Source organism: Procambarus clarkii, chromosome 1 (genome assembly GCF_040958095.1).
Source record: "Procambarus clarkii isolate CNS0578487 chromosome 1, FALCON_Pclarkii_2.0, whole genome shotgun sequence".
Classification (NCBI taxonomy): domain Eukaryota; kingdom Metazoa; phylum Arthropoda; class Malacostraca; order Decapoda; family Cambaridae; genus Procambarus; species Procambarus clarkii.
The window spans coordinates 57,194,661-57,217,896 of NC_091150.1; the positions used below are offsets into that span (position 1 = coordinate 57,194,661).

The window sequence follows — 23,236 nt, forward strand, 5'->3', positions numbered from 1 at the left end:
GACAGAACTCCCCCAGGAAAACGAACTAACAAGCATGACGTCACGCGAGCCGCGCCGCATGTCTACGCAGCTCCCCCCTCCCCGGGAGGGGGAAGGGGGAGCCCCAGACCCCCGTGCCGGCGATCCCCGCCCCAGTTCCTCGGCTGATGGGATCATGCACGGTCGTGTGGCTCCAGCTCCAGTCTTGTCTCAGTGCTGTGACTTGTTTGCAGTGCTGCTCTTACGGTGGTCGTGTGAGCTGGGAGTAGTATTCTCAGGTACTCGGGCTGCATGTGCTTAGGGTCACCTTCCCTGAGTGCCCTGTAAGTACCGCCCTTGGGGCTTGGAGTTGCCTTCCACAAGTCGCCTTGGGTCTACCTCTGTTGGCTTTTCGCTGATTGGCATTTGGCCGCCCCGAGGGTTTGGGGGTTTCACTCCCTTGTTTACCTTGGGGTAAGTGGTAGTTATCGCACTGGTGGGGCGCAGGGTACTGCGTAGCTAGTTTTCACCTATGACAGCGGCCGGCTCTGTTCCCTCTGGGTACGTGTTTTCACTTGTGTGGTTTTCACTTGTGTGGTTTTTTCTTTTATTTTTGTTTTTGCCTGGTAGGGGGGTCTTCCTTGTTTCCCCCCCCCCCTTATATTAGGTTCGTTTGTGTGGTGGCACCCCCTGCTTTGCCCTCGCGAGTGGACACGTCCCTTGGGTTCAGCTTTAGCAGTTTGCTTGGTAGTTTGGGGCGCCGGTTAGCAGTACCCTGCCTGGGATAACCCTTAGCAGACCCAGTCTAGGGGCCCTGGGAAACCCCCTGGGGGCTCTCGGGTCCGATAGTGGAGACCCTTGCGTCCCCTCTCGCTTTGTGCGAGTTGAGGGTTGCTCTGTCCCTTTGTCTCAGGATGACTCTCCTTGTTTTTGCCTCCGTCATGCTGCCTGTTGGGTCGGTGACACATTCGACCCTTGAGTCCTGCGAGCTTTGTTGCTTGTTCGTGACTCCATTCACCCAGTCTGCTGATGAATTCCCGTGGGTGCAGGCAGCTCGCGCGTTGCAGGGTAGGATGTTGCAACGCGCTCTGGTTTGTCGCTTCCCCGGACGCCCCGATGCTGCCCCGCTTGTGTAGGGACCCAGACTTGGGCGGTTTTGGTCGCTTCGGCCTTGGTTCCTTCCACGCCCCCCTTGTTTTTCCCCTTCCTGCTTCCGGCCCCTACGCATCTGCAGGCTTCGGGGTCGGGGCGGGGTTAGAGATTCTGAGACTTGGGCAGTTTCGGGGGTTGCCCCGTCCGGGGTAGCTGCGGAGGCATTCGAGTCTGTTCCTCCGGCCGATGCTCCGGGGTTTTGACCAGTGGGCCCCCTTCTCTTTCAGCTCTCTCGGCTGCCCCGGCTTTTTCTTGTGAGGCCAGGGCTTTGGAGGTCAACTCGGCCCCGGGGCCTGGTGCAGAGGCTCCTGGGGTTGGGGAGGAGCGGCCTTGGGGGCCTTGGGCTCCATTGGGCCCCGCCTGGATTTCAGTCCTTCTGAGCGGGGCTTACTGTTACGAGGAGTGGGGTTTTCTTTCCCCCCTCTGCATACGATTTGGGCTTGGGTTCTGCTCCTCCCCGGGTTCGGTTCCGTGTCCCTGTGGTTTCTTCGGTTCCGTCTTCAGGAGGTTTTCGGCTAACTGCATCTCTTCGCCTGCGGTGCGGTTGGCCTTTGCGGCTTCCTCCTGCGTGTCCCGGAGTTTGCCTCCATACTGGTTCCTTCTGTTCTGGACAGGTTGGGCTCCTTGTAGCAGTTTGGGCTCCTTGTAGCAGTTTGGGCTCCTTGTAGCCGTTTGGGCCCCTTGTAGCCGTTTAGGCTCCTTGTAGCCGTTTGGGCTCCTTGTCGCCGTTTGGGCTCCTTTGTAGCCGTTTGGGCTCCTTTGTAGCCGTTTGGGCTCCTTTGTAGCTGTTTGGGCTTCTTTGTGGCCGTTTGGGCTCCTCTGTGACCGTTTGGGCTCCTTGTAGCCGGTTGGGCTACTTCTCGCTTTATTGGGCTACTTCTCGCTTTATTGGGCTACTTCTCGCCTTGTTGGGCTACTTCTCGCCTGGTTGGGCTACTTCTCGCCTGGTTGGGCTACTTTCTTTCGCGTCCTGCGCATGCGCCGTGGGAGTTTGTTTTGGTTCCGGGTGGTGTGCACACGTGTTCTGCTCCAATTCTCTCGGGGGGCTTTGCCTCTCTTTCTTTTCTTATTCCCATCCGTGCCCCGTTGCTTTGGGGGTGTTCTGGGGTGCCGCTGTGTGGAATTCATGAGGTTTTTCCCTGCTTTCTAGGGTGGGGAGCCTCCTTCGCTGCTCCCATCCTCTCCAGCGTGCGCGCACTGGCCGCCTCCGGCGGATACGGACTCGAACGCTTGCGTCATGGCCCTTCAGGGCCTATGTTCTGCAGGTGAGTTGGTGCGGTTTTGGCGTCTTCTTCGTCCTGACGCTGTTTTTGTTTTTGGGAGTAGGAATGGGTGTACATAGGTGTACTTGAGAACGTGGACCGTATCACCCGAGGTGCCTACTGCAGGGCTATTAGCCCATACTGGGCAGCTCTTGTTCTCTCCACCTGATTCCTTCCTCAGTTCACGGGTGTCTGCAGGTGGCCTCTTGTCCCTTCCGAGGTGGTTCCTGCCTGTACTCCTCCTGCCCCTCTCCTATGCTTGTCTAACCTTGCTCGAGTTCGGGGCCCCGCCTCCACCTTGTTCCGCAGTGCAACGGTGGGGATGCCTGTTTGGTAGTACGTTTTCCTGTGTCGGAGGTTTTGTGTTCGCCTCCTTGTGTTTGCAGGTTGGGTTCTGCCTGTCGGGCGGATTCTGTGCTTCTTGGGCACTCTCATCTCTGCTCTTGGGGCTGTGTATGGGGTCAGCCCATGTTGGGCTGCCTAATGTGTTCCTTTGATTGCCTGTTACACTGCACACGTTTCTTCTACCGTCCCTAAGGCTCAGTTGGGTGCTCGGTTTCCGCCTATGTACCCTTGTGTGCCACTCGTGTACGATTTATCTATCTTCTGTCGCTTCCTCGGGGAGTGTGGTGACGTTTTGCTGCGGTTTTGGTACTGCAGCTTCGTGTTGGGGTTGGTTGTGGCGTTATGTTCGGCCCTTCCATGCTCCCTCTGGGGCTCTCCTTCCTTGCCGGTCTTGCCGTGCAGGGCCTGGTTTTTCCATGTTCCTTGGTTTCATTGTCTTGTCCTCGCCTCATTGTGCTGGCTGGGGATGAGCTTGGGGTCTTCATCTCGCCCCTCGCCTATCCTCCGGTTTCGGTTCAAGTTCCGGAGCCTAGTGGGCTCCCTTCCTTCATGTTTTTCATGGCTGCCCCGGGGTTTTCTTGACGCTGGGGCTTTGAGGGGACAGCTCGGCCCCGGGGCCTGCAGGGTGGGTTCCCGGGGCTGGGGTGGGGCTCACGTGAGAGGCCTCAGACCCCGTTGGTCCCCGCCGGGGTGTTTCTAACCCTCTGAGGGGGACTTGCAGTTTTGTGGTGTGGGGTTTTCCGTTCCCCCTCTCTGCATGTGCTTTGTGGGCGTCGGCCCCTTCCTGGGCTTGGTTTCCTTGTCTGTTGTACCCGTTGTTTCCGTCCTGTTGGTGGGTGCTTTTCTACGATCTTCGCCCCTTTTTCCGGGACGGGCCTTCTTCCGTCATGTCCCCCTCTTCTTGGGGTTTCTGCATGACTTTTGGTCTCGGGTGCGACGAGGTTTTGGGGCCTTCGTCCTTTGTGTTTGCTTCTTTTTGTTCTCGAAGGTTTGGGACTGTTTTGCTCCTTCCCGTTTTCTGGTGCGTCTGTCGTCATTTGGTTGAGCTTCCCTCCGGTCCTTTCTAGGGCTTGTGGGTCCTCTTCCCAGCAGCTTCTGGGTGTTGGCCTTTTTGTTCTTTTGTGAATATCTCTTCTCTTCACACTGTCTCGGCGCTCCTAGTTTTCCTGGGAGCGATTTTGCTCCTCCTAATGAGTCTTTTCGCTCCTGCCCTTCTGCGGGATGTTGGTGCGGGGCGGCTCCTTATATGAGTTCCTTCCCTGTCAGCTGCACTTATGGAGGTGGTCTTGCTCACTTGTGGCATTTTCGTTTTGGTCCTGCGTTTTCTTTTCCCTCCTGGGGCTGTCATAGGATTGGCTTGCGGAGGATGTAGAGGCGCTTGGGGCCGTTCCTGGGTCTGGCACCTTGGTTTCTGCTGCTAGCTTTCGGTATCGATATTCCTTCTGCGCCGTTTCGCAGGTTGTATTGTGCGTTGTTACACCTCCGGCTTGCTTATGCACTGTCTGTGTCGTCCTGGTCTTTGGACAGGGTGCTCTCCTGTTTTTCTTCTCCTTGGTGGTTGTGGCTCCTTGGGGTCAGGTTTGCTTTGCCTCGGTTTTCTTTTTGTGTTGGCATTCGCCTCTGGGGGCCGTGTGGCAGAGCTTCTTGCTCTTCTCAGGCGCAGTGGTTTTTGGCTCCTATTGTCGTGATCATAGGTTTTCTTCGTCTGTGGCCGTTCTCCCCTTTTTCTGGCGAATGCTATACCTTGGGTTGTTGTCTCGACTTCGTGTTGTGGAGTGATTCTCCTACCGCCTCCCGGGTATGTCCCCTTGTTTTTTAGGTAGTCTTTGGTGAGGTAGCTCCGGGGAGCCGTAGGGGCTCCCCCCAGAAAACCAGCGTTGAATGTAATGAAACGCCATTTTCTGGGTGAGTCCAGGAGGCTCACCGGCACCCTCCCGCCCTCCGGTCGGCGGGTTTTTCACGGTTTTGATATCCTGCCTCAGAACTGGGGCGGGGATTGCCGGCGCGGGGGTATGGGGCTCCCCCTTCCCCCTCCCTGGGAGGGGGGAGGTGCGCAGACATGCGGCGCGGCTTGCGTGACGTCATGCTTGTTAGTTCGTTTTCCTGGGGGAGTTCTGTCCACTCGTTTGTCGATTTTGTTGTTTAACCAGAATAGGGGTTTGTTTTGTGGCGCTTACCTTTCTGGGTGCCTGTCCCGGTCGATGGCAGATATAGAATGCTCCAAATCACATGTGCATTTCTATGGGCCATTGCTCCCCGTGCCTCTCTGAGGGGGCCAGGTTCTGGCTCGTGGTCCCCGGTAGGCCTAGAACTCCACCCACATCGACTGATGCAAAATAGTTAGGGTATCCATATTAGCCATGGATAGCTCCGGGGAGCCTCCGGGACTCACTCAGAAAATGGCGTTTCATTACATTCAACGCTGGTTTTTTGCTTTTATTAGCATATTTAGATTGAAAAATCAAGACAAAAGCATTGTAAAGAGATGATTGATTCAAGGAATGTGTGCTACCAGAATACTCTGCTTGTTACGACTTGTACAGTAATTTGCTTCATTTTTGGTTTAGTGGATTGTTCGTCTTGCAAATTAATATAACATTGTAAGTTTATGTAACATACAAGGCAGACATAGGGACACCTGTATATACAGTAGTGTAATCTATGTGGAACACCTATATGAAGAGTAGATTCTATTTGAGAACCCCTATATGTAGAGTAGATTGTAATCTGTAGATTGTATTGAAATTATCTACATTTGTAATTCCTTCCTCTGCCTTATTAATGTAAAATTGATATATTTTCCAATTATTCAGATACCCATACTACATTTTGAAAATCTATGATGTGGAACTTGGCTTCATCACCTGGCTTCGGTACACTATTTGGATTCCACTCTATCCACTCGGTTTCATTTTAGAAGGTGTGGTTATTCTTCGGTAAGTGAAAGACAACGTTTACTTTTGGATTTTGTAATAACTAGCTGCTAGTATTATGTGATACAAACTTTCTTTTATAGACAAATTTTGGAGATTATCACTGTCGAGTCCTTATTACATATACTGCCAATATTCCTGAGCACTCTCAATTATATTTGAAAATTGCTCAAAATAGGATAAAGTAATTTTCATGTGTAGCTTGAAGAAGGGGAGGTTACGTGGTAATAATTGTTTAGTTTGTTAAAAGTAAAAATTTCCAGATCCATTGGTTAATGTATCAAATTTTTTTTTTATTGAATGTACTGTATTTAAAATTTAATCACTGAAATCTTTTGAACAGGGACATTCCTTACTTTGATGAGACAGGGAAGTATTCGGTGGCTCTACCAAACAAATGGAATTTCGCTTTCCATTTTCCAACTCTCCTCAGGTGCTACCTCCTCTTTTTCTTCTTTCCAGGTGAGTTCTCATGTATATGTCTTCCTCTCTAAACCAGTATTAACTGATGTGTGCTTGGTCAACCTCTTACTATGTAGCTTTGTATGTGTGCGTGCGTTGATAAGCAAGCACATATCAGTCCTGAAGTAACCACCCATCCAAGTGAACATTGTCTTGTTATAGACGTGATATCTCTGAATTGTTTCAGCCATGGGTTAGACATACATATGAATGAATGACTTTAGGTGATTAAAAATAGGAGCTGACTTGTATGGGTAATTAGGCCTTCTGCAGTTTTGTTTATTCTTATGTTCTTACGGGAGGAGGGGATGTAACACTACTCTAGTAATTAGACACAGCAGTTGAGTGCTGAGTATGTCTTATGAAATCCCTCTTCTGGTCAAAGGAGAGGGGCCTTTATCAAGCTGTTCACAATGGCTGCCTGTATATGGCATATTTTCCTCCCTCTGGTAGTTGAGTCTACCCAGGTGTTGCAGCTCTTGGAGAAGGGGCCTATGGTGGGTTAGGTGGGAAGTTCAGTGATACCTAAATTAAATAATTAGATGCTCAATTCTGGTTGGGATTGTAAGTAATATGGAATCTGAAGAAGGCATAGATATTGTGAAGGCTGATGCTTGTGAAAAAAATTGCTGGGAAATCCACTAGTTCCACTGAAAGTTTTGTATGACCTTTGACTGTCTCATCCAATCTAGCTTTAAAAAAGCAGCATGGTAATAGTTCACAGTGAAGCTATGTATTCCTAATCCATGAAAAAGTTTATCATTGTTGAGCAGATGGCTACATCACTCAATGGTCAGAATAGGTAAAGAGAGCATGTTGTGGATCTCCTGGCCCACTGTTGCTTACATTCCTGTAGAAACCATGTTATGCTCTCAACTACTGTCAACTTTGCAAGAGCAAGATAAAAATTATTTACTCTTAACCCCTCAACTGCTCAGCTTCCAAATATGACCCCCCTCCCCGGTGAGCAGGAAATAAATTCTCTGGATTATTTTTTTTTTTTTTTTTTAAAGTGTCGAAAACCCTTCCTTGAGCATGGATATGTTAACAAAAAGTCAAAATTGTACTTACTTTTGCTGCTATGGGGTCCGTAAGTTCGCGCGTGATGCCATCAATCCCTTGTCGCCCGTGGTGTATGCCCCCCGGGGCCACTAGCGCGTCCGGCTCAAGATGCACGAGTTGCCACGAATATATTTTTGTTAATTTTTTGTGCACAGTTCCAAATACATTTTATTTGTTTTTTTTGTGCCAATCCTATGTATAATGAACACGTACACTACATTATGGTAGTAGAACATCTGTACTGTCTGATGACACTGTTACGTGCATGACATGTGTACACATATGTTGCACATATTTCCCATGCAACATGCTAATTTATGTATATATACAATCTATTTACACACTATACACTATCACACACTATATATATTCACCATCAACACACTCAGAACTCTGCAAGTGTCAGCTGCCACACTAGCCAGTCTCCCTCACTCCTCCAACACCTTACTCGCCATCACTCCTCCTCCCACCATACAGTTATTCACAGCAATGTTTCATGTTCAATTATGTATATTTACAACATATGTACACACTATATACATTCACCATTAACACACTCAGAACTCCACGAAGTGTCAGCTGCCACACCCAGTCAGTCTCCCTCACTCCTCCAACATCTTACGCGCCAACATTGCTCCTCCCACCATACTGTTATTGTTTGTATTACACTATTTACACATGTTATGTATACCTATCTACATGTTTTATTCACCAGAACTATGCAAGTAAGCCGATATTGTGTCCAAACTTTACAGTGGCCACTATACACTGCACGAGAAATCACACAGCAGCCAGCAGACGACGCTACGATTACTTCACCTCCCTCACCAAAATAGCTCCTCCCAACATACTCCTGTTGCTGTTATTACACTATATACACACACTGTATATACCCATGTGCAAATGTGTTCACCGTAGCGAACCAATAAGCTAGTATGATGAGCAAAACAAGAGTGGCTGCCACACACACACACACACACAATGAGGCTACCTCAATTCTCTCCCTCACCACAATTCCTCCTCCCACAACACTACGCAAAGTGCTAATTATCACCACAATCCTGCTGTTATCACAATACTGGTCACTAAATCCTGTAAATAAATAATTGACCACAAGTTTATTTTGAGAGAACCAGACACAATAAGAATTCCAGAGAACAACATAGAGCGGATAGAGGTGTCTAGAGATGAAGTGGAAAATATGCTAAAGGAGCTCGGGAGGAACAAAGCAGCTGGCCCAGATGGCGTTTCACCATGGGTTCGGAGAGAATGTGCATCTGAGCTCAGCATTCCACTTCACCTGATCTTTCAGGCATCCCTGTGTACAGGAATCGTAGCAGACGTGTGGAAACAGGCTAACATAGTTCCAATCTACAAAAGTGGCAGCAGGGAAGACCCCCTCAATTATAGACCTGTATCATTGACAAGTGTAATAGTGAAAGTATTGGAAAAGCTAATCAAAACTAAATGGGTAGAACACCTGGAGAGAAATGATATAATATCAGACAGACAGTATGGTTTTCGATCAGGAAGATCCTGTGTATCGAATTTACTGTTTCTATGATCGGGCCACCGAGATATTACAGGAAAGAGATGGCTGGGTTGACTGCATCTATCTGGACCTAAAAAAGGCTTTCGACAGAGTTCCACATAAAAGGTTGTTCTGGAAACTGGAAAATATTGGAGGGGTGACAGGTAAGCTTCTATCATGGATGAAAAATTTTCTGACTGATAGAAAAATGAGGGCAGTAATCAGAGGCAATGTATCGGAATGGAGAAATGTCACAAGTGGAGTACCACAGGGTTCAGTTCTTGCACCAGTGATGTTTATTGTGTACATAAATGATCTACCAGTTGGTATACAGAATTATATGAACATGTTTGCTGATGATGCTAAGATAATAGGAAGGATAAGAAATTTAGATGATTGTCATGCCCTTCAAGAAGACCTGGACAAAATAAGTATATGGAGCACCACTTGGCAAATGGAATTTAATGTTAATAAATGTCATGTTATGGAATGTGGAATAGGAGAACATAGACCCCACACAACCTATATATTATGTGAGAAATCTTTAAAGAATTCTGATAAAGAAAGAGATCTAGGAGTGGTTCTAGATAGAAAACTATCACCTGAGGACCACATAAAGAATATTGTGCAAGGAGCCTATGCAATGCTTTCTAACTTCAGAATTGCATTTAAATACATGGATGGCGATATACTAAAGAAATTGTTCATGACTTTTGTTAGGCCAAAGCTAGAATATGCAGCTGTTGTGTGGTGCCCATATCTTAAGAAGCACATCAACAAACTGGAAAAGGTGCAAAGACATGCTACTAAGTGGCTCCCAGAACTGAAGGGCAAGAGCTACGAGGAGAGGTTAGAAGCATTAAATATGCCAAAACTAGAAGACAGAAGAAAGAGAGGTGATATGATCACTACGTACAAAATAGTAACAGGAATTGATAAAATCGACAGGGAAGACTTCCTGAGACCTGGAACTTCAAGAACAAGAGGTCATAGATTTAAACTAGCTAAACACAGATGCCGAAGAAATATAAGAAAATTCACCTTCGCAAATAGAGTGGTAGACGGTTGGAACAAGTTAAGTGAGAAGGTGGTGGAGGCCAAGACCGTCAGTAGTTTCAAAGCGTTATATGACAAAGAGTGCTGGGAAGACGGGACACCACGAGCGTAGCTCTCATCCTGTAACTACACTTAGGTAATTACACTTAGGTAATTACACACACACACACACACCGTTATATGACAAAGAGTGCTGGGAAGACGGGACACCACGAGCGTAGCTCTCATCCTGTAATTACACTTAGGTAATTACACACACACCCAGCCACCACCAACCCCAAATCCCTTCCCCTCACCCTCCAGCACTGTCCACCCTCACCACCCTCACTGACCGTTGATGTGTTGTTGTGCATTGTCATGTACAGTACGCATCTTTCTACATTAGCACTCGTGCAGTCATGGGGAGGATATACCTTCATGCAAACTGCACATATTTTGAAGAAGAAGAGACAGAAAAGGATGTATGTGACATGCTAAGTGAACAGTACCAAACTGTGCTCTTGTAAAACATTTTCAGTGACCTAATTGCAATGCAAACTTTAGAATAAAATCTAGAGTTCTTTGATGTGCCTAGAGATTAGGTAGAAAAAGGCTAAAATTGTTTGGCAAAAACAGATCAGTCAGGCCAGATGGAGTAGATTTAGGGAGCTAGAGCACAGTGTTTACAAGGATGTGGACTAGCATTTAGTAGAAAGGTGACTGTTGGTGATAATGTTAGATGTTATCAAGTGCTAATAGGCAAAACATTCTCCTGGTTTGGTATTACTCTCCCTACATTGATGTGTTTTGTTATTTGATTAATTATAACAAGTCTGTCTATATGCACTATAGGTCCTTAGTAACTAATTGTGAAGTAATATATTATGTTTTCTCAGCTATGTACAAGATGATGAACTACATGTATCATCTGCGTATAAAGAAGTTAGGTCCCAGAAGTTGGAAGAAGAAGTTTGCCTAGTCAACCCGAGCAGTGATTGTGTAGACCAGCGTTTCTCAAGCAGGTTGCCATGGAACCCCAAGGTAACAAGGGGTTCCACAAGAGAAAGTTATAAATAGGTTAATTCCAAGTCTATGCAAATGTATTTTTGAGTAATTTTTGTGTTACATTTTTCTCATTTAACCAATTTCAAGAGCAAAGGCAGAACTTGTCCCCTTTCAGTTGACAATGAAGTTCTTTTATGTTTATCTAAAGTACGATCTGGAATTATTTGAAGGAGCAAAGGTTGAGAAACACTGGTGTAGACTGTATAATTGGAAAGTTCATATACAGTATTGGTAATAACTTTACCTTTTCTTTTACCTTTAAACCTTTTTTTTACCTTTTACCTTCACCTATAAGTCTTTTACGACATGCAGGCCATCTTGTTTTTCTAAGGTCATTTCAGAAATAATTTTGAAACATTTAATGTACTTGATAGTTTTTTTGGCTATCATTAATATTTGCTAGAACATTATGTACTGTATCTAAGTAATAGAAATATGGAAGAAAGAAACTTAAATGTATCAGCATTATCAGGGTGTTATTCTTATCAGTAACTAATATCTTGTGTAATTCATGTACTGTACAAGCACGGGGTCTGCCATTTGACCACTTCAAGACCGAGGGGTTTGAGAAAGGGTTAGATAGTCAGGCACGCTGTTGGAACATTTTGTTATATTTTTTTTTTTTTTAAATATGCAAGTCTCATTTGAAAACTCATCATAATATGTATTGTGGTAGACTTTGGTAAATTTGAGGTATATACTGAAGATTTAGGCAAGATGCTGAAGTTCTATAGGTAATTCTTCACATTAACACAGGATCATTTACTGCAAGCTTATATTGGTAGCCATTGCAAAGCAAAATTTTAATTTAAAAATAAATTCTTTCGTGATCTTTGCATGCTTGAAAAGTGTCTTTATATTGTTGAAATTCTTAATTTCCAGAGTACTGTACAGTACTAAAGTCAACTATAGATTTCATGAACTTAAGAACTCTTTCGAAGCACATAACACTTTTATGTTTTGTGTAGGCTTTTCTCTCTTCTCAACTGCTGCCTCCTTCCTGTTACATTGTTGACATAACTATCACACTAGCTTCTCTGATCTATAGTGGCTTCAAGTGTGGGTGATACCAATTCTCTTGAGTTGTGAGGACTATAGTCCCTTACTTTAAGCAAGGAGCTTAAGATATTCTAGATATTGTTTTTCACTGTTGTTCCAAAACTTTCAAAATCTATCTAATTGTCTTGTTGAGGAAATAATAGATGTGGCCCAGTGTCTGATTCAGCCATTCTTTAGGGTTGAATGTTTTACCTTCTTGAGGTTATCTTGAGATGATTTCGGGGCTTTTAGTGTCCCCGCGGCCCGGTCCTTGACCAGGCCTCCACCCCCAGGAAGCAGCCTGTGACAGCTGACTAACACCCAGGTACCTGTTTTACTGCTAGGTAACAGGGGCATAGGGTGAAAGAAACTCTGCCCATTATTTCTCGCCGGCGCCTGGGATCGAACCCAGGACCACAGGATCACAAGTCCAGTGTGCTGTCCGCTCGGCTCCCCATGCTTGTGTTACACTTTTTTATTAAGGATTTCATGAAGACCTTTATACTGTCCTGTTAATTTAGGTATCTGGAAAAAAGTTATTTCTGTAATGGCTTTTAATTTGGAAATTATGCCTTGATTCATGGGTTAGATAAATTAAATTGCATTGGGAGCAAGTACATAATAAAGAGCATTATTTTGACTAACTTGTCATGTGGGTGTGATATGCTGTTACCTAGAAATAGTACCACGTTGCCATTGTCTAGGGATCAAAATGGTTTGAAAGTCTGTTAAAATGTTTCTAGATACCCATGCATATTTCTAGGCATTAATAATGACAGGGAGATACTTAGTCCCTCTATATGCCCATGATATAACAACTTTCCATTACAAAGAATTTGCATTTAATACATACCAGGTGTATGTATTATACCATACCACTGCACACCGAGTGTCTCTTTATCTTGCTTATACCCAGCAGAAGCATTAGTTTTAATACAGTAAGCAAATATATATACATATACAGTATAAATGTGTCTTTTCAGCACTGTATACTTACTTGGGAGGTAAATTATCAATTTCCTCGATTCTGTCGATGTTCTCCTTGGCACCTGCTGCATTAGCTAACTCCATCTTTCCACGTGCTTATTTAGCACTTTTAATATGTCTTGATCACCATTCGTTATAAAAACACTGCTTAGTTAATTTTTGTATGAAAAATCTTTGCGCTCTCCATAAGAAGTTGAGTAACTGCTAAATTTTAATCTTACTTTTAATGTACTTTTGTTTCATCATGTCTGCCCGTAACATGCCCATATTGCATCATTAGCACTCATTACTTCAACATAACTTAGTGACCTCATCTGGTGCATTGTGACAATAACAGGCAAATATCTTGGCTTTTATTTTAAAATAATGATTTTTGCTAGCAAAATTATCTTAATTACACACGAGACTTCAAGGGATGCCACTCTTCACTTTTTATTAGATAAATTTCCAGTCAAAATTTGTCACGGAATGTTTCTTTTTCCACGTATTTTGAGCTAGTACGATGGCAGAATATTTGATACAGGAATAGTGTAATTAAAAACAAAACTAAGGAACATGAAGAGTGAAGAATAAGCTTGCATATCTGTGCATGTTGTAAATGCAAATCAGAGTCAGCATGCCAGTGTGGGTGCACAAATGAGAAAGCACCGATGTAGAGTCTTGAGTAGCCAACTGGGGAGAGCTACGCCTTTTGCCGTGGCCTTTTGCCATGGCGAGTGTGAGTGGGTAGGTTCAGTTAAAAACCAAATAGTTTGTCGGTTCAAGTAAGTGATGGTCATTTGGCAGATCAGTGTGTCTAATACCAGTAATAATGGCTGTGGATTGATTCACTTACTTTAGTTGTAATGATATAAATTGGAAGAGCCGTTGAAAACTGCAAATTACTAGACAATTGTTGCTAGTTTTATAAACGTGTCATTTCTGAATCAAAATATAGTGTTTTGTTTTTTATTAAGTGTGTATATTGTTTTTTCAGGCCAAATTAATGACCTATATTCTAAATTATAATTTTTACATCTTTTGCATTTTTTATATCCAAATAGTCATAATTCAAAAATTAGTTAAAGGCAGCCCAAACATTTCTACTAAATTTTCTACAGCTTCTGGAAGCATCTTATAAAGCCCTCTTATAAAGATCCAAAAAATACAAGGAATATTTTATTTTTAGGAACAAAATATATTTTTGATCTGATGTTGACGTGCCAGTCAATTTTGCAATTTGCATGCTTTGTGACATGTGACATAGGTACCCTAAAAGTGTCTGCTTTTGTGACATGTCGCAGGGGGACCCATTAGAGTATCTGCAATTGTAATATGTTGCATTGAGTCCCTAAGAGTACCTGCTATTTTGACAGGTAGCATTGGTTCCCTAAGAGGACCTTCTATTGTGACAAGTCAGGTGGGGACCATACGAGTACTTGCTACCTATGAAACTGTGGATAATAGTCACAGTAATGGTTATCCAAGAGTTTACAACTTAAAACAGCTACCCTAACCATCTGGCACTCTGTACTGCATCTCTGCTGGATGTCTAGTCACAAGTGGTAAACTTAGGGTAACTTGGTATAAATTCCCTCTGGTATCAGCCGCTGACCTACTACCTTCCAGAGTTCTACTTTCCAAGCCTGGCCTGGGGCCAGGCTTGTCACAATCTTTAGTAAATGCAGCAATGACAGTCTAGTTTACTTTGGCAAGAATTATATCTAGACCACTACTGGGCTTCATCTCTCTAATCTCACTGGTAACACCTATTGTCTGAGAAATGGTTGACTAGTCTCTCACTGTTAACTTCACAGAAAATTTGACACTGACTCAGTTATAAGTTACATTCACCCACTTTCCAAAAATTGCCGGTGCTATAATTTCCATTGGATAGTTCATAATGTGTAATAGTTTCTCTTGTAGTGCTTCAATGTTTGATGATAATTATTTTAGTATGCTAGGGTAACCTTACATTAACATCAACTAATATCCATTACTGCCAGGCTCTAACTCAATGTGTGCCATCTTACAACTCGAATAGGCATAAAATATAACATAAAGTACTATTGTGCACAAATCCGAATGTAAATTGTAAACTTATTTACTTCTCTCACACACATAGCCTAGACTAATTTCAAATGTGAATTTCTTACACCATGACAAAGGTTTCACAAATATTTGTTAGAATATGTGACTAATCTAGAACAGGCATTGAATAATAGTGGCTATTTTGATTCTTGTTGGCTTCACTTTCATTTGCTAGATACACTTTCTCCGACATCTCCTGCTAACACATCACTTGCTCTCTCTCAACAGTGATGAAGGTGCTATTAAGACACATTATATTGAGTCTAAAAATTACATGATTTCTATTATCTATAACATATTATAGGCTACCTTGCAAAAAAAATATTTGGGCTTCATTTGTATCATGGTCTTGGTAGTGGCAAGGCTCTGAGAAGAGCAGAAATGAATTCTAAGACTAGTAGCCCCATGACAGTGCTGTGTATGTTAGAAAATTTTGGAATTTTTCTCCCTTCTTTGTCTTTATGATTTTCATCATGGAAATCATGGTAGATCATGCTAGTAATTGTGCTGATTGACAGGTGTGCATTCTAGAACAAACTGATCATGATCAGTAACTTCAGTTGAAAAAACATTTTTGGCATCACCTTTTTGTCTTGTTCCAATTTTCACCCCTTGTAGTATATAAATACTGTACTACATATAGTTTAGTAATGCTATAGTTACTTATAGCATCATTACTAACAGTATATAACCTACTGTATCTACTATGAATATTGTCCTGCTAGATCAGACTCATTCATCAATTTCCATAAAATTTGGTCAGTATATGTAGGCCTAAAGATTTATCCTAGGAGAAGGTAAATAACTCTGAGGAAATTGTTCACTGATCAACTGTTACAACTGACACCAGTCAGTTTGGAAACTGACTCTTAACACTATAACCCCTACAAGACTTCAATTTGAGACTTGTACTAAACTCTAGGCTGGACTTACCTCTGCACAAGTTAATGTTCATCACAGCCCACCTAAACTTCAAATTTATAATGACTGGCAGTTACACCTATGATGACCTGTTGGTGCATACCTGTGTATAGTTACAGGAGTAGAGCTGTGCTCATGGTGTCCCACAGGCATTATTTATCATAGGTATTTTAAAAGTTACCCCAGTCTGAGTAAACAAAGTGTGCAAAGACCTTCGCACATCACAAGCATACCTTAATCAATTTGTAGTTAAAATGATAATTAAGTATTTGCAGTTGCTGGGGATCTTCCATTGCAAGCTGTGATACTTTGCCTCATGTCTTATCCTCTTGATATGGGATTATTTTTGTAATTCATAATTTACAAATGCCCATCAGAACCAGAAACTTAGATCGTTCAGACTTTAAAAAGAAATTCAGAGTGTGCACTCTAAAAGAGGACCGTGTGCTCAAAAAAAAAAAAGAGGACTGAGATGCTTTCAGAAACTGCAATAAAGGAAGCAGTTTATTTATTCCAGTTCAATCTGGAAGTCATTTATACTTACAAATAACTTCCAGATACCACACTATGGACATATAGTATGGTAGTAATCCGTAATGTAAAGGGTTTTAATAGTACCTCATCAAATTAAGTATCTCCAGTAGGAATATCTAATGGTTTGTGATATATTTTTTCCTCTTCCAAATATTATGTTCAATAACTCAGTGTGCTTTTTGTGTATTGACTTTGAACTTAAAGTTCACTAGTTTGAGCCAAAAAGCATGGCTTTTATTTATAATGAGTAATGTAGGCCCATAAAATGTTCTGTTATTCATAGTTTATAGTTTTCTTTATAACTGGATAAAACTATATTACACTGGCTAGAAACCTGCAATATTCATGTTTAATTATGAAACTTCATTATTTGGCTGTTGAGCCTAAAGGCAACTTTTTGTTTTGTTTGTTTCAAAATATACCAATTTATTTAATTGAAAAGTGTGAGCCAAGAGTTGTATTGAGTGTCCTCCATCCCCACATCATTCCTACCGAACCACATAATCACCCCCCTTCCCTCTCACAACCGGCTTGATGGGTTTCTGGGAGTTCTTCTACTCCCCAAGCCTGGCCCAAGGTCAGGTTTGACTTGTGAGAGCTTGGTCCACCAGGCTGTTGTTTGGAGCGGCCCGCAGGCCCACATACCCACCACAGCCCGGTTGGTCTGGCACTCTTTTTTTTTTTATTTTAGAAAACAATCTAGTTTTCTCTTCAAGATGTCCACGGTTGTTCCGGCAACATCCTCTGATCCTTACCACTCTAACTCGCCCACCCATTATATATATATATATATATATATATATATATATATATATATATATATGTCGTACCTAGTAGCCAGAACTCACTTCTCAGCCTACTATACAAGGCCCGATTTGCCTAATAAACCAAGTTTTCCTGAATTAATATATTTACTATAATTTTTTTCTTATGAAATGATAAAGCAACCCTTTTCTCTATGTATGAGGTCAATTTTTTTTTATTGGAGTTAAAATTAACGTAGATATATGACCGAACCTAACCAACCCTACCTAACCTAACCTAACCTATATTTATAGGTAAGGCTAGGTTAGGTAGCCAAAAAAAGCTAGGTTAGGTTAGGTTAGGTAGGTTAGGTAGACGAAAAAACATTAATTCATGAAAACTTGGCTTATTAGGCAAATCGGGCCTTGAATAGTAGGCTGAGAAGTGCGTTCTGGCTATTAGGTACGACATATATATATATATATATATATATATATATATATATATATATATATATATATATATATATATATATATATATATATATATATATATATATATATATATATATATATATATATATATATATATATATATATATATATATATATATATATATATATATATATATATATATATATATATATATACATATACATATATATATATACATACACACATACATACATACATACATACATACATACATACATACATACACACACACACACACACACACACACACACACACACACACACACACACACACACACACACACACACACACACACATACACACATACACACATACACACATACACACACACATACACACATACACACACACACACACACACACACACACACACACACACACATGACTTTTGTTAGGCCAAAGCTAGAATATGCAGCTGTTGTGTGGTGCCCATATCTTAAGAAGCACATCAACAAACTGGAAAAGGTGCAAAGACACTTACAGCAACATACACACACAACCCCCAACCCCATTACAGTATGTCCCTATCAACACTATTATCCACACCCCTACTTTAACTCGATAACAACAAACACCAACTATATACACACTTGCATCCACTAATCACACTAACACCTACTCCAACCCTTTGTTCACATTACTTAACCAGACCATCAGCCCACCAACAGTTCCACCCCTCCCTCATTCTCTCTTCCTCTTTGTATGTCCATATTTTTAAATATATATATATACAAGAGGATTTGGTATTTTTGTTTTTAACCCTTCAACTTCATATTTTTTGTAAACATCATCTCCAACTTGAAAACCCCCTCCAGAATGTCACCTTGTCGTGGTGAGGGGGCTCACATAAGACTCCCTAGGGCCAGTGAGGAATGCCTTGGTCCCCTTTCGTGCCCCGCTCCAGGTGTAGTACGTGCTAAGGTACACACTCGTAGGAATCTTGTTTGGCTCAACGGACCTCCTGCTGGAGGGGCTGCCCTTGGTAGATGGATGGGTGTCCAGGCTGGGAGCAAAAAGAAGAAAAGAGGTCTTTGCAACAGTGGGAGAATGTACGAGGCAGTAGGACTTCCCTGTTAAAAATAGGGAGCATTGCTGGGGACAATGCACCCCTTCCTGTATTGACCAGTGCTCAGCATCCCTAGCTGCTCAAGGAATAGGTAGGTGGTATCCCTTAGCTCCGAGACCCAGACTTGAAATTAATGCTGTGTGGATACCTAACTGATTTCTCTTACACAAGCTCATGGGTTGGGTGATGTTATGTCATGCTGTCTAGTTAGTCTCGTGGAGTAGAACTTTCCCTCATAAATCAGTAAACCTCTTGGCCTCAGATATGTAAGCTTAATATGTCTTGGGTTGAGTGAAAGTCTTAAATTTGCCCCAGTAAACTGGTGGATTTTACTTTATCTACACGACACAGATTATTTACAATATACAGTATATACATACCCACAACCAAGCAACAATCAAGTAAGTTAACACAAGGCACAAGTCACAGCAGCTAGCTGTCACTAAGCAAAGATCACCTAATAACATGTATATTATAGTGCTTGGCTGGTAATATGGAGCTGTCACGGCCAGGTTAGTATAAGCATCCTGCAGTTAACATTTATGCACATGTCCTTACATGTGTGTAATCACCTCTAGCTCCTGGACCCTGCCTTTTCAGCGAAAAGGCAGGGTCCTTTTCATGACTCGTTTTTATGGTCCAATTAAAAGAAAATGGTTATGGGTTGGGAGGGTAGACTTTTTCTCTCTCTCTCTCTCTCTCTCTCTCTCTCTCTCTCTCTCTCTCTCTCTCTCTCTCTCTCTCTCTCTCTCTCTCTCTCTCTCTCTCTCTGTCTCTCTGTCTCTCTCTCTGTCTCTCTCTCTCTCTCTCTCTCTCTCTCTCTCTCTCTCTCTGTCTCTCTCTCTCTCTCTGTCTCTCTCTCTCTCTCTCTCTCTCTCTCTCTCTCTCTCTCTCTCTCTCTCTCTCTCTGTCTCTGTCTCTCTCTCTCTGTCTCTCTCTCTCTCTCTCTCTCTCTCTCTCTCTCTCTCTCTCTGTCTCTCTCTCTCTCTGTCTCTCTCTCTCTCTCTCTCTCTGTCTCTGTCTCTCTCTCTCTCTCTCTCTCTCTCTCTCTCTCTCTCTCTCTCTCTCTCTGTCTCTCTCTCTCTCTGTCTCTCTCTCTCTCTCTCTCTCTGTCTCTGTCTCTCTCTCTCTCTCTCTCTCTCTCTCTCTCTCTCTCTCTCTGTCTCTCTGTCTCTCTGTCTCTCTGTCTCTCTCTCTCTCTCTCTCTCTCTCTGTCTCTCTGTCTCTCTCTCTCTCTCTCTCTCTCTCTCTCTCTCTCTCTCTCTCTCTCTCTCTCTCTCTCTCTCTCTCTCTCTCTCTCTCTCTCTCTCTCTCTCTCTGTGTCTGTCTGTGTCTGTCTGTGTCGGTCGGTCGGTCGACCCCCTCAATTATAGACCTGTATCATTGACAAGTGTAATAGTCAAAATATTGTAAAAAATATAATAAAAACTAAGAACACTTGAGAGAAATGTTATAATATCAGACAGACAGTATGATTTTCGATCTGGAAGATCCTGTGTATCGAATTTACTCAGTTTCTATGATCGAGCCACAGAGATTTTACAGGAAAGAGATGGATGGGTTGACTGCATCTATCTGAATCTAAAAAAGGTTTTCGACAGAGTTCCACACGAGAGGTTGTTCTGGAAACTGGAAAATATTGGAGGGGTGAGAGGTAAGCTTCTAACATGGATGAAAAATTTTCTGACTGATAGAAAAATGAGGGCAGTAATCAGAGGCAATGTATCAGACTGGAGAAATGTCACAAGTGGAGTACCACAGGGTTCAGTTCTTGCACCAGTGATGTTCATTGTCTACATAAATGATCTACCAGTTGGAATACAGAATTATATGAACATGTTTGCTGATGATGCTAAGATAATAGGAAGGATAAGAAACTTGATGATTGTCATGCCCTTCAAGAAGACCTGGACAAAATAAGTATATGGCACACCTCTTGGCAAATGGAATTTAATGTGAATAAATGCCATGCTATGGAATGTGGAATAGGAGAACATAGACCCCACACAACCTATAAATTATGTGCGAAATCTTTAAATAATTATGATAAAGAATGAGATCTAGGGGATTCTAGATAGAAAACTATCACCTGAGGACCACGTAAAAAAAACATTGTGTGAGGAGCCTATGCCACACTTTCTAACTAAATATGCCCCTCCCTGTCCAGCTCGTTGTGGCCGTGGAGGGGCTTGGTGGGCGGCTGCAGGAGTTTGATGCTCCTTAAGGCGGTCCCCTGTCCGTTTGTAGCCTGGTGCTTCTGCTGCTGTCCTCACAAATTTTGCTGGATGCCTTTTCCTTGTGTTTCGTTTTTCTCCTCCCCCTCTTCTCCTTTCTCGTTGTCATTTCCTGCTGACCTTGTGCCTGTTTTGATCATTCTTTTGGTCTTCTTTTGTTTTGACACCCGGGTATTTGAGGAGGCATACTCTTGCACCAGTAGAACTGTAGTACCCAACGTCTCGAGCGAGGGGAACCTTTTATTGTCAATCCCCCTTTCGTCACTGAACTCGATCTTGACGGACTGATGGTTCTTAAGGTGGCATTTGTGGGGCGTATACTCACAACGCACCACTAGCGGGCCCCGGCATGATCGGCGATAGCTTCTTGTTGGGTGTCCTGCCTCTAATTGTGGCTCCATGGTGGGTATGGGGGCACATTCGTGAATGAAATTGTCTCTTTTCATCTTTGTCTTTGATTGTTCCTCTTGTACCCTCTCAGGCTCGTGGGGTGGGCGACCAAGCTCCCAAGTCGGTCTGTGTTGGAAGACTGGGCTCTGTAGCCCCCACCGCATTGGGCCCCGACCTCGCTCCTCCTTTGACCCTCCTGACTTCTCCCCTCGGCTCCCCTCCCTCCTCTGTGGTTGGATCGAGCCACAAGCCCTCAGTGGTGACCACTTTGTCCCCTGGCGTGGCTCAGTCTCTCGTTGTGACTACTGCACCTTTTAACTCACTCACTCACTCACTCTCTCACACTCTCACACTCTCTCTCTCTCTCTCTCTCTCTCTCTCTCTCTCTCTCTCTCTCTCTCTCTCTCTCTCTCTCTCTCTCTCTCTCTCGATCTCTCTCTCGATCTCTCGATCTCTCTCAATCTCTCTCTCGATCTCTCTCTCGATCTCTCACTCGATCTCTCGATCTCTCTCGATCTCTCGATCTCTCGATCTCTCTTGATCTCTCTCGATCTCTCGATCTCTCTCAATCTCTCGATCTCTCTCGATCTCTCGGGGTTCTCAACGCCGTCCGTGCCACGGCTGCACTCGCTCGATTCCTTTCCATACTGATGTGTATCAAGCCTTGTTTGGTCCCGCTTCGTGGGCCAAATACTTTGATCTCCTCTCTCTTGATTCTGCGCCTCCTGACGATTTTTCCCTCCATAGGCATCTTGTTGATTCCGTAGATGCCTCTGTTACCTTCAACCCCACTCGTCTCAGTACACGTGTCGTTGCTGCTCCTTCTCAGGATGCAGCGTCCTGCTTGTCTGCCTTATCCTGCCTTGGCAAGACCCCTGTTCGGGTCTCAAAGAACGCTCAGTTGAATACCATTGTGGGCTCTATTCTCCTCCTGCCCCATGTTGCAACCAGTGTTCGGAATCTGCAGGACTGCCACGATGATATTCGGCATATCCTCGACACCCAAGGCCATTCTGTCCTCCAGGTAGACACGTTTACTCGCCCCCCTCGTGGTTGTCGCCGTCAGCCCCTTTGGGGTGTGAAGATTACCTTTGATGGTAGGACTCTTCTGCCCTCTGTCATTCTTGCTGGTGCCAGGTGCTCTGTCCAGGAGTACATTCCCTCTCCTCGGCTCTGTAATAAGTGCTGGAGGCTTGGGCATGGTGCCCTCCGCTGATCTGGAACTGTCTCTCTCTGTCCTTTGTGTGGGGGCGAAGGTCACTCTAAGTCAGAGTGCACTTCTCCCCAGGCTCGCTGCCTCAATTGCGGTGAGGCCCACCCTACCTTCTCCCGTGCGTGTGTACATTACAAGCTTGAGGCAGCCGTCCTCAACTTGAAGCACCGGGAACGTTTATCTTTTCCTGAGGCGAGGCGCCAGGTTCGCCGGCTCTCACCTTATGCTAACGTCTCTTATGCTCGCGTGTTGCACTCTTCCTCTCCTTGTCCTTCCCACCTTCCTCAGACTCATAACCATTTCCGGGCCTTGGACCCTGATTTGCCCTCTGCCCCCTCCTCTGTTCCATTGAGTTCTGTCCCGAAGGGTCTGTAGCGAGTAGATTATCCCAATAATATACTCGCTCCAAATATAGTGTTAATGTTCCTGTCAACCTTTGGAGATGAATGAGGTGAGGCGTTGCCCGGGCAACACGGTGAGATGCCCGAGCAATATAAGCAGCGGTGTAGCGAACATTAACTAGTCTACTTTCAAGTGTGGTCTAGAGCAGACACTTGCGAGATACTGTACCGACGCTCAGTGCGCTCAACTCACACTAAAGTATCACCGGTGTACTTCTGTATATTCGACCAAATATATATATAGTATCTTAGTGTCTGTGTTTATTTGTCACCATACTTTACGTAACAATAGAACCGTTACATTGGTGACCCAGTGAGTGAAAAGAACACCTAGTCA

General features: G+C 43.7%; 1 protein-coding gene across 1 annotated transcript in view; it reads left to right on the forward strand.

The window, feature by feature from the left end:
- Positions 1 to 16,695, forward strand: part of Hacd2 (3-hydroxyacyl-CoA dehydratase 2) — a 175,876-nt gene extending 159,181 nt beyond the window's left edge. Inside the window, exons 8-10 of the mRNA XM_045732646.2 lie at positions 5,531 to 5,653; positions 5,994 to 6,112; positions 10,637 to 16,695. Coding sequence (XP_045588602.1) covers positions 5,531 to 5,653; positions 5,994 to 6,112; positions 10,637 to 10,719 — 325 coding nt within the window. The 3' untranslated portion in view covers positions 10,720 to 16,695. The remainder of the gene's footprint in view (positions 1 to 5,530; positions 5,654 to 5,993; positions 6,113 to 10,636) is intronic.
- Positions 16,696 to 23,236: the final 6,541 nt, after the last annotated feature.